Source organism: Telmatherina bonti (assembly GCF_933228915.1).
Source record: "Telmatherina bonti genome assembly, chromosome: 5".
NCBI classification, from domain to species: domain Eukaryota; kingdom Metazoa; phylum Chordata; class Actinopteri; order Atheriniformes; family Telmatherinidae; genus Telmatherina; species Telmatherina bonti.
The window spans coordinates 19,639,894-19,652,799 of NC_136623.1; the positions used below are offsets into that span (position 1 = coordinate 19,639,894).

The 12,906-nt window shown below is 38.6% G+C and overlaps 1 protein-coding gene across 1 annotated transcript; it reads left to right on the top strand.

Moving 5' to 3' along the window:
• Nucleotides 1–7,151: 7,151 nt before the first annotated feature.
• Nucleotides 7,152–10,773, top strand: LOC306756345 (neuronal pentraxin-2; the record flags this gene model as incomplete). The annotated part of the gene is made up of 5 exons (XM_079241072.1): nt 7,152–7,814; nt 8,658–9,117; nt 9,544–9,797; nt 10,153–10,332; nt 10,564–10,773. 5 exons carry the CDS (start codon nt 7,152–7,154, stop codon nt 10,771–10,773), a joined length of 1,767 nt encoding a protein of 588 aa, XP_079097198.1.
• Between the last annotated feature and the right edge of the window lie 2,133 nt (nt 10,774–12,906).

Below are 12,906 nucleotides of genomic sequence, written 5' to 3' on the forward strand. Positions count from 1 at the left end.
ACTGCTACTTGGATTTTCTTGTTTTGTTAAAGTGTATTGTTTGTATGCAAATGTTATTATCCAACCTAAAGACCTAAATTATTTGTCATGTTGAAGTTTATTCATCATTTTGTGTAAAAGTAGATACTAGGGGTGCGGAATCAAAAAAAAAAAAAAAAAAAAGATCTGGACTTTTTTTGTTTCACAATTTTAAAATCAATATTTTTGTTAAAAAAATCAATTTTTCCACATAATTAAAAATAATCCATTGTAGATTTTTTTTTGTCATTTTTATTGATCTTTTTTCTTGTCGATGGTCTGGCGACTGTTTTTCCTGATTGAACTTGATGAGTAGCAAAAAAATTTTGCACATGTCAGAATTTAAATCAAATCGACCGTAATAATTTTTCTGTTCTTTCTAGCTTATAGAAGAATGAAGTTACTTAGGAATTTAGCACCTTTTTTTACTTAAGTGTAATAATTATAAATCAAAAATCTGTTTGAATCAAGAATCAATTCTGAACCGAATCGTTGTCACCCCAATAATCAGAATCAAATTGAATCTTGAGTTGTTAGATCCACATCTCTGTTAGATATACTGAATCAAGTTTGACACTCGGTATAACCTCAAGTTTTACTTCTAACATGTCAAACAGACTAGAAAACTGAATAAATGATTAGAAAGGCCTAACAGAAGTCTTTGAATGTCATACAGTTCTACCACTCCTGTCTACACTTTCTACCATTTCATCATCTTTAGATTTGCTCATTACATAATCACATTGATGAAATGCCAAACTTAGCATACATTATCCTATATATTAGTATTATGTCACTAAATCTAATGTGTTTGTTCAGATTGTTGACTTTTTTTTAAGTGGATGTAAAAGTTGTATTACATTTCATAGTCTGCCTCTGAATGGCCCCACTATCAAAAAGTTTTCTTGTCCTAGCAAAAAACTACAAATTGTTGTACAAGTTCTAAATATTTTCCTAAGTAAAACATTGTAAAGACCAGGCATCATCTACTATATATGATATCTGTAGTTTGAGGTATCTTTGTGCCCACAAAACACAGGCACGTACACACTCAAAAATAGAGGTACCAGCTTGTACCTAAAAAGGTACAAATGCTTGTCGCTGGGGGTGTACTCTTTTGAGAGACATTTCTGTACCCTTCAGTTCTGGCCTATTTTTGTACCTCATCAAGTTCAACCTCACCTTGTCAAGTTATGTTTTTTTATGTTTTCCACAGCATTAAGCCTGGTCCATGCAACTTAGCAATATTATCTTATCTTTAATCTAGAAATAATCTTCAAAAACTCAAAATACTGACCAGACATACACTTAGTTTGCAGCATCTGACCTTCATTGTCTGGTGTAGTAAATGACTGTTTAGTAGTACTACTGTCATCACTCAACTCTGCTCTAGTTTGTAACATTACAGCCGCAATAGTTATTTTTCTCCACCTTTGTGGGTCTAAACCGGTATTAACAATACATTTCTTTTGAGGCGACTTTTTAAAATTTTTTTCATTAAAATCCTAGCACTGCTGCTAACAATAGTTTTTGTCACAACAAACATTTTTCAATGCTGCAGGTACCCTTGTGGTTAAAATGGTACAAATGTGTACTTTATGTCACTTTGAACCCTTTTTCATACTCTGAAGGTGTGCTTCTGGTCTCTTAAAGACCAGTATTGTACTTTTGAGAGAACATTTCTTTAAAATGTACCTATAGGTACAGAAATGTCCTTATCTTGTACCTCTATTTTTGAGAGTGTACCAATCTGCATGTGATCTTCGGACTATCAGAGAGCATTAAAAACAGAGAATTCTGTCCTGGAAATCACTGCATGGGCTCAAAAACCCTCTAGAATGTGACATGGTTCACCACAGCACACATTTAGGGTAAAGCTTCATCAAGAAAAGAAATCATATGTGAACAAGAGCCTGTAACTCAGATGTTTCCTTGAGCTGAAGGCTAATTTGAAACAGAATCACACACACACACACACACACACACACACACACACACACACACACACACACACACACACACACACACACACACACACACACACACACACACACACACAAAGCTCTGTGTTTAGAAAATAGAAGTAATATTTGGAAATCATGGATGATGTTCCCTTTGAATTTAGGACAGGGATAATCTGCTGCTATGCAAAGCAACCTGAACCTGGGTGCAGTTTTGCATATAAAACTGGTGACTTCAACTCTGACACTGAAAGATACATACAGGATTGTTTTTTGGAATCAGAGATTATACTCCCATCTGGTCTTTGTCAGAGAAGGCCTTGTATATTTCAGCAAGATTATGCGTAATAACGCACTGGGTTTATTGCAACATCATTGCATTATGTTAGAATAATGAAGGTGTTTGACAGAACTGCCTCTGGACCTTTCACTAACTCAAAATATGATTAAACTAAATTTGCCACAATGTGCGTCCACGACTGCTATGCAGCTTGAATCAAATGTTTGGAGAATATGGGACAAGATATCTCAACTGGTCTCAACAGTTCTGCAGAGGTTTACAGACTGGTGTTAAATAAAAAGATTTTATGTGCAGTTTGTTGTAAGATTTTTTTTCACATCTTGCACACATTTTAATCACATTTCAATGCAAATGAATGTTGTGTCGTACAAAATAAAATCTTTTCTTCCATAGTGCTTGAAGAAGGATGCATAACACAATGATTATGTGTACTCTGGTACATATGAATGCATTAATAAACCACTTGACTTCTACTGAAAGTAGCTGAAATGGCTACTTATACATGTTTTTAACAGTCTTTATACCAGATTAATATGTAAGGAACACTCATGCAGTTTTAGCTTTTTCCAGGAGGTGGCGATGCTGTAAAATCATTTCCTGCAGCACCTCCATTTAATGAAACTGAACCAACAGCACGTTTAAAACAAGTGGACACAGCATAGTTTCTCTGAGATTCTAAACCCATGTGTCAAAGCCCAAAACATGCAGGTACTAAACTTTAGATGTTCAGAAAAGCAGCTCTATGAATGTGATAGAATTTCCAATATGGTGCTTATACCAACCAGACTTCGCTTCAGCAGTGCAGCTCATCATGCCTCTGCGAAATCTGACTTTCGAACACAATGAAAGATCTATAGTGCTGTGTCCTCCAGTTTGCCTTTTTCCAGCTGACCAGTGCACAGCCAGGCTTGCCTTTTACCTGACTGAGTGTCATAGGGACAACATTGTCTTTGGTTTCGTGTCTATGGGTCTGAAGTGTAAATCTGTTTGTGCGTCCTGACTTCCTCATGGCCTAATTCACACTTGCTAAGGAGATTGACAGGTGGGATAACCTGGCACATACTGACCTATTAAACAATAATGAAAACACAAATCATCCTCACATCTCTCATCTGTGTTCAGGTCATCATCATCGACTGAAGTAAAAAGAGACAAGTAAAAGATTTTACACAAAAAGGTTTCACCTCGATATACATAACATTTAATTGTTGCTTACATTTGGCAGATTCAATGATATATTCACACATTTTCTTTCAACGTCTAGAATAAAGCTACTGCTTCCTTAACTTGTTGATGAATTTCAGGCAAACTCCGTCCATGCAATGTAAATATGAGAAGACAGAAGAACAGTCACGACAGAGCTTTAATCAGGGCTTGAACTTTGACTTCTCATCTCATTCACATCAGGAAACTGCCTTTGGATTTGTTTAATAGGTGAAAAAATATCATGAGACAATTCTTTGATGGGACTTCATAGTGGCATGGTGGTTAGCACTGTCGCCTCACGCGAGAAGGTCACTGGTTAACTCCTCAGCTGGGAGGGGGGGCCTTTCTGTGTGGAGTTTGCATGTTCTGGCTTCCTCCCACCATCCAAAGACATGCATGTTAGGTTAATTGGTAACTTTAAATTTCCCCTAAGGGTGAGTGTGAATGGTTGTATGTCTGTTTGTGTTAGCCCTGCGATACACTGGCGACCTGTCCAGGGTGTACCCCGCCTCTTGCCCAAAGGCTGCTGGGATAGGCTCCAGCTTCCCAGCGACCCTTACTTGGATCAAGCGAGTTCAGAAAATGAATGAATGAATAAATTCTTTGATGGATGCTCAAGTTTTTCTGAATTTGTCAACTTAGTTAAAAAGAAAGCCTTAGTGACACACTTTGCTGCTGCCAGACATATGTTGCTGTGTCTGAACCTGTTATCTATAATGTAAATACTTGTGCCTGCCCTGTAATCAATTTGCTGGCACTGTTGATTGTCTGTGATTTTCTTGACCCGAAAGCAGCCATCTGCTGTGTGCCTCAGCTTCTCTGTCAGTCACACGAGGAATTAATCAGGCCAATTAATCCCATGCTGGGATGTAGGTGAGCTGTGACGTGTGCGGGGGGGGGGGGGGGGGGGGGGGGGGGGGAGCTGAGGCCGGTGTTCCTGTTTCCTGTTTGATTTGTAAACTGCAAATATTATAGGAATATTTGTATAGCTTGTCGGAGCAATTAAACTGATTTAGTTCTCTGATAGTTGGAACAACAAGAGAAGTGTGAAGAAGTGGAGATGTTAAAAAGTCTGGGAGGAAGCGGGGTGTGGCTTTCCTGGAGGAAAAAAAAAAGCAACAACAAAGGAAGGGGGAGGAGAGAAGAAGAGTAAAAAGAGGTAGAGACAATGAAGGAGGGAGAGAATGAGTTGAGCACTCCTCTGGAGTAAATCTCTTTCAATCTGCTCAGTGTGGGGAGGTGGACAATCGATCAGTCTACTGTATCTGTCTGACAGTGTGGTTACAAAAGCTCTGAGGTAAGCACTTCAGTCTTCATTAATGACTTATTAACATGTTTACACCTGGAGAAGTGTGTATGTATAAAAGCAGAGAGGTGTGACAAAGTTAGAAACAGTGTTATAATACAGTGGTTAGAAGAGCAGAACTTCATACAGTCGAAACACTGCGTTTCTCTGCTAACTTTTAAAAATAGATGTCGAAGGTAATTTTGCTTTTAAGCTTACCAGTAAAATAAAAACTTAATTTTGATTTTCTTTCATTAGTTTTTTTCTGTTTTTTTGCTGTCAACTTTATGTTTAGTCTCAGGATTTTTGACTTTCTTAAAACTTAAAACAATGCATAGAAAACGTGTTAAAGGTATCATTTGGCAGATTATTAAAGAACATACTGATGCTTTTATTAGGGCTCTGTTTGATAGAATATCCACAAGTTACTCACAAGTGAGTAAGGAAGTAAATGGTATTAAAATTGCATCTAGATTTACCTGTAAGGCATGCTTTTGATATGCATAAAAGACACTTTAAGACAGCACAAAACATATTCTAAATTGATAGTAAATGGAGTCTTGAATGAAAGAAGTGAAAACTTCTGTGTTCCTCCCATTCTGACAAATGTTTCAACCTGTGTGACGACGCCACACCACAGAAAATTATGCTGACACTTGTAACAAATTGATGCTTGATGAATATTTAAACTTCACCTACTGTTTTATCTTTTTAAAAAATTAGCTGTGTTGGTTGTAGATTGTCAGAATTACCTGACTTCTAATTACATCCCTAACTGCACTCGTCAGTTTTTAACTAATCAGTGCTTAAATATTCCCCTCGACCATATGTTGCTGGGATGAAGCCCGACCCCGGTACTTGCCATGGATTAACACTCGCACACAGAGTGTGCAAGCCCACTTATCTCTGACTAAGAGAGCACAACAACTGTTTGTAATTAGGTTAATTGAAAGACCTGTGGGTGGTAATAAACTTAGGGCTAAAAGATGGAGATCGGGTGTGACACGATTTTGTACTTCGACCATCTGTCTCTCTTCTAAGTCTCATGAATCACGATGGCTCCAGTAGAGACGGAACATGTCTCATGCAAAGGTCACGTCCCCTTGAGACCATGACATACCATGTTGCAAATATCTTTCACAATTTAAAATCGGAAATTATTTGCCTCAGCTTTCAGTAGCTTAAAAAAGATACACAGCACATGCAATCAGCATTTTGTGATAGTTTGCACAAGGTTGGACTCTCTCTGTGACATGCACAGCATTTTTATGTTTTTCGCTGTGTTTCATTATTGATACAACATAGTAAATCATGTATGAACTGTCAACAAAAACACACACTGCCACACACACTCATCGGAGAAGCTGGTCACTGAGAGCAACAGGTGGTCAGTGGGGTTTAGCTGCCACATCACGTGTGTGCCATTTCCAAATGCCGACCCTGTATAATGAAGGACATGATGCAGAGAGGTCAGCTTCACTTCTTGATACAGATGCATGGAAATATAACATGAACTCATATCACATGAATGTTAGAAGTAATCTGTAATAAGTTGTTACTCTGTTTTCATTAACATCCTAAAAATCAATCTATTAATCGGGTGGTTTTTCAAACATCAGTGGCAAAGAGATATCTTGTGTTTTGATCTAATTTGAGGCTCTGAGAAGTTAAAGTATTTCAGAAAAAATGTTCCAGAAAAGAAAGTCCTGTTGTCTGGTCTACTCAGGATATCTCACTTCTTACTGACTAATCCTTCTCTGGAAGGACTCTAGTTGTTGTGGGACATTCAAGGTTAGTGGTGAGACAAACACAAAGTCTGACGGCAGAAAAAGATGCTGCAACGTTCATCAGACTCTGCTCAAAATAGAGGGTCCCTTTGGTTCTCTGTTTTCTTCTTACTGAATGAAAACATTAGAAGACCAAAACGATAACAGAAGACGTTTTTAAACATATTTGTTGGGAAAATCTGACCGTCACAAACCAACGTTACAGACAAAAACATAATTAAAGCTTGTTTTAGAGCATTGAGTGAGATTTGCCACATAAGGGTTTGCATCATATCAACAGTCAGTCAATGTAGTATTTTGCTTTAGTGGATGATTTTTCTAAAATCCAGTGTTTTATTTATTTATTTTTTGTTATAGGTTTCTACTCTTCTGTGAGGGGGAGAGGAAATGAGAAAACCAGAGTAGAACAAGTTTTCTTACAAGGAAAATTCATGTGCTAAGCTGATATTTTGTGGATGGAAAAGTTGGTTTTCCTACTTCTTGATGCCTTCTTTGCAGCAAAGATATTACAACCTTTATCCTAACTGGCATCGCACGCACTGAAGTGAAGTTACGTTGTTTTGCTCTTTCTGGCTGAACTGTGGATGGAGACTATGAGGAACTCTCTGTCTATACAGCTGTTGCCTCTCCTGATAGTGTTTTCCTTAGTCAATCATGCATCTGCCACTTCAGGATCTGAGTATGACTATGGAGCCCACCCACGTTTCGTGTGCACCCCGATTCCTGCAGATGCAGACCCTCCTTGCTTCCCTACAGTAAGCCCAGGCATTGGAGCGGCAGGGCCAAGTGGACCAAGCCATCAAAATGTCCCTCCTAGCAGCTGGTGGGGGGTCAATGATGAGGCAAAGGTCACCATCCTCCACCTCAGGGAGAGCCTTGTCCAACAGAAAGAGATCATTCTGGACCAGAGGGAAACCATTAGAGAGCTGACAGCCAAACTCACCCTGTGTGAGGGCTTCGGACGAGGCGGGTCACCTCACGATGAGCGTCATGGCTCGACTTCACACTCCCATCATGCAGGCACAGCTAACCATCACACATACACAGACAACGGGCACTTTAGTAACCAGCACGGTCACCATGGAAACAACAACCTCATCCCGGACTCACCCCACTATCCTTCCCAACGATCTGATGGAGGATACAGCAGCAACAACCAGGGGAAGGATAAACATGTGGCACCAGGGGACAGCACGTCCATGGAGCAGATGGAGAGGATGCTGCAGGCGCTGAAGGAGAGACTGGACAACCTGCAGGTGAGCAACAAGAGGAAGGGACAACTTTAAGAACTGTGGACAAAACTAAAGAGACAGAAAACGTGCATTTACCAAAAAGTGTCTTAAAGTGTCTTAAAGTATCCAGTGTCTTAACGGCAGCTTATGGATGAGAAACAGTTGTATTAAGGAAGACAGATACTCATAATGTGTATCCATGTGTCTTTTTTTCTGTTTGAACTGGTTTTGTCACGAGGCTGTTTATTTAAAGTCCCAATGTGCTGTGTCCACTGAGTACTTAGACAAAAGAACAATGAAGTACTTAATCTTACAAAGCCATTCATTCCCTTGGCAAGAGACTAGCTCTGATGCCTCTTAGTGATCCCCTGAGAGCACCAACAAGCTCAGAAGGACGTCACGGTCTAAGGTCACTTCCGCACCAGACAAGGTCTCAGACAGGTGTTAGTAGATGTCAGCTCCTGAATTGTCTTTTGAATTTACTTTTTTCATTCCTTCTGTTTCTGTTTTCCCTGGATCATGGTCACAGACAGATGCCAGGAGCTGCTGAGAGCTAGAAGGAAAGGGGGTGGTCTGAGATCAGCAGTAATTATCGTGATCTCCCTTGACAGACTTGTAATCAGGACAACGGGATAAAACCTGGATTACTTGAGTAGAAGAGAAGTAGAAGCAGACACAGGGAGCACAATGACTAAGAGATGGACAGAGCTAAAGCTCATCTGACATTTGAGAATAAAAGATTAAATGCAAAGCAAACATGCTCACATCTTGGTATTAAACAGTTTGTAACAAGGTATTCCATAAAAGCTTCAAGTGTCAGGAAATGCTGATATGCAGACTTCAGCTGAACGTTTTCTTTTCCTGCAGAAGAGGAACACACCCTCCACATACTCCAGCTCTCTGAAGGAACTTCTGCAGAGGAAGATAAACACTCTGGAGGAGCAGCTGCACCATCACACCGCTGCCCTTAGCAGCTCAGACCACCATGATGATGACTCCACCCACAGAGATGAAGGAGGGCATCACGAAAGCAACCACAACAGCGATGACCATGAACACAACCACAGTGATGAGCATCACAACGATCACAACGATGCTGGCAACCACACAGACCATCACGATGACAGTCACAGTAATGACCACCAGGATGCAGATGGTGAACATGACAATGGCCATCATGATGATGGTGATGGTGACGAAGATGACCTCAGCAATGAATCAGACAGTCACAGTTACCTTCCACACACAGGATACAGAGCACCAGGGTCTCAGACTGGTTTCCCATCAAATAAACTGGAAACAATGCTCAATCAGCTGCATCTCACAGGTACACAACTTTATAACCTTCTGACAATAATCACAGCTATTAAGGCAGTAGTGTAGTTACACGGGAATGCTCGAAAGAAATCCCAAAAAACCCACCATGAACAAACATGGCAAGGCAATCCAGCAACACTGTAATTCAAAGTACTTCACAGAAACATTAAAACATTAGAAAATAGTAAATTAATGCAGACAAAACAACCCCGAGATGAAAAGTAGAGCCATTATCAACTATTAAAATCCAATTTTGCACCCAAAAGAATTTAGGTTAAAAAAAAAATCTGCAATAAAACTTAGACTTTAACATGCACTCGTTTGGAAAATTGTGGCTTCAGCAAAGCCAGTTTATATGTAAAACTGATCTTTGTTTGACCAAAACAACCCCAACTCGAGCCTTTAAAAGGCTTTAATTTGATGTTTTCTTGAACAGGTTCCAGCAGGAAGAAATCCAAGGGCCCTGATGGCTTCCAGATCAGCTTCCCCATGAGGACTAACTACATGTACGGCAGGATGAAGAGGACTCTGCTGCAGGAGATTTTTGCACTGACTTTGTGTCTTTGGATGAAGGCTGGTGTGGGCCCTGGACTGGGAACACCGTTTTCTTACTCTGCACCTGGACAGGCAAATGAACTGGTGCTCATTGAGTGGGGGAACAACCCCATTGAGCTGCTGATTGATGACAAGGTGAGAAAAAAACATGCTAACCCTACAATTCTCCCCTAAACTAAGCAGTTTACCTAGTTCAGTTTACACAATAAGACAAAGAAGGGATTTTCTGAGATGATTCATGGAAGGAGTATTAAATAAATATATAAAAGTTAGCAACAATGTCTCAGAGGGCCATGCATTACACAGGCATATCTGATCTATAAAACTAATGGCATCTTCTTTGTGACTCACCTGTTATAATGACAGCATGAATGTCCAGTAGCAACTACCGTTATTTTAGTGGTTTTCTCCTGAAATGTTTTGTTTGTTTGTTTTTTTTTCAAAAGAAAAAAGGGCACATTTACAGAGGTTTTAACCTTCCAATCCACAGGCGGTGACCCTGCCCTTGTCTCTGACCGATGGCAAGTGGCATCATGTGTGTGTAACTTGGACAACGAGGGAGGGACAGTGGGAAGCCTACCAGGATGGAGTCCAGAGGGGATCTGGTTCGAACCTCTCTCCCTGGCATGCCATCAAACCTGGAGGGGTGTTCATCCTGGGGCAGGAGCAGGTAAAGATGAAATGAGAAAACGGTTTCAGTCAGACATTTCTGCTGGACTTTTCACATATAATTCAGTGTTTGTTATTAGTGAACACTGCTTGTGTTTATACGGTATACATGATATTTTTCACCAACTTTTGACTGATGCAGATATTGGCCTTCATTCCTTGTTTTGCATCCCAGTCTAATGAGAAAGGGGGAGTATGAAGTATTTTGACCATTCTTCTGTCTTTTCTTCAGGACACTCTGGGAGGTCGTTTTGATGCCACTCAGTCATACGTGGGTGAGATGTCAGATGTGCACATGTGGTCACACGTCCTGAGCGCTAGTGACATCTACAGCCTGTCCTCCTGTGGCAGTCACCTCCAAGGTGACATCATTGCTTGGGCTGAAACAGACATGGAGCTTCACGGAGGCGTCGCCAGATACCCATTTGATCCCTGTCACTGAAGGTTTTCACACTAAAGAGCTCGAAGACATCCAGACACCAACGAAGCACCAAAAGAAAACAAAAATCATTTAAACTTCCAAACATCAGAGTGTATGCCTTCTTTTAAACTGCTTTTTCTAAATAACCAAAAGAAGAAAAAAAAGATAGTGTGAAGAATCTGTATTTACAGATGATGAATAGGGGTCTTGGTGGTGGTCTTGAGCGTTAGTCACTGACCTTTATCTACTGTAACCATGAGTTTGTGTTTGATGTTAAACAGACAAATGCGGACTATGACATATTGTCATATTGTTGATAAGACGTTATATTGCCTGGTTTGTGGTGATATCTGCAGACCTTATACGGGTTCAGCTGTGGTGAAATAAAAAACAGTAAATTGTTAGTTTGAATTAAATTTATTAATGTTTTCTACTCTGGATTCTCTTTATAAAGGTTTCCATAACATACAGCTAATCTACCAAAGAAACTGTAGGGTTACATTGCATTTGTGTTGCTCTTTTGTAATTTTACTTATGTATCATATATATGTTTTAAAAGGAATACAGGAAATCTTGTGAGACAGAATTTAGTTTCAAGCCTCTGCTGTTTTATGACATGAACTCTTACCTCAGGTTTGTAGTGTCAGCGGCTCCTTTACACTTTAGGAAAATGTTTGAGCTGCTTTTTTCCCCAGCTTTTATATACTTTAAATGCAAGTTTGTTCTCTGAACAAACTTAACATTTCTCAGTTTTGTATTGACTTAGTCGTAACTTCTGACTAGCATTTTGTGTGACAAAGTCATTGTATTGTGGTTTTTGAACTTGTGAATTTGGCCTTGACTGTATATTTATTGTTGTACAATATTGTAAGACAGAATTTTTAGCAAGGTTCAAACTTTCTCTTATTTTCATTAAAAGTGTATAAATAAAGTGTGAAAATATATATTTTGCGTTTTACTTTGTTGATCCTGTTCAGACATGGAGCCTCTGGAGGATATCCCAGTGGTTATATGGCAGGTAAGCTACATCAGGTCACCAGTCCACCACAATGGTACTGTCAAACAACCATATTTATCATTCAGAGTTTCCTCCAGGAGACCAAATGTACAACACATGTAAGTACAGACACCACTGGGTAAACAACCCTGCCACGGAAAACATGTCACATTTTATATGAAACAGCCAGGACAATTTTTTATTGCTCATAATAACACAGAACCACAAAATTTCCTCACAGTCCAACAGAAGTCCAGAAAAAGAAAAATGCATTATATAAAGATTCCTGAATGAAGAGGACTAGTAACACAGAATTAAAATATAAGATATATAAAAAATAAATTAACCAAAATTATAAGAAATCGTAAAAAGGATTGTTATACAAACATTTTAGAAAAACAACAAGAATAACAGAAAGAATACATAGAAAGTGTTAAATACAATAATTAAAAATGGGAATGATTTATCTAATCGTCCTACTTACTTTTTGAACACAAATAATGAGACCATAAAAGATATGGTCTTGACTGTTGATGAATTCAACAAATATTTTGTAAATACTGGATTTGATCTGATGAGAGAGAGAAAACAATCTAAAATAAAAATATAAATAATATTAATAGAATAAATATAGAAACTATGGACACAATGTTTTTAAAAGAAACTAATGAGCATGAGATCTTGAGTATAGTTAAATTTTTCAAAGCAAACTTTCTATAGACTAATAATATTGATATGGCATTTGTAAAAAATAAAAATAAAAAAAAATATATATATACATACACATATATATATATATATACATATATATATTTGATTAGGTAAAGGGCTTCACTACACATATTTGTAATCAGCTTTTAAAGACAGGAAAGTATCCAAATAAAATGAAAACAGCAAATGTTGTACCGATATTTAAAGCTGGCAATAAGCATTAGCTCTCTAATTACAGACCAATTTCTTTACTTCCTCATCTCTCTAAATTTTAAAAAAAAAATATTCTCGATTAGATTGGACAATTTTATACCTAAACACAACATTCTACATAATCAAGTATATGGCTTCAGGAAAAACAAATCCACCTCATTAGCCCTCAGAGTTTGTGGAAGAGTTAACTACTGCAATTGAAAAGAAACAATATGCTATTGGAATTTTTTTGT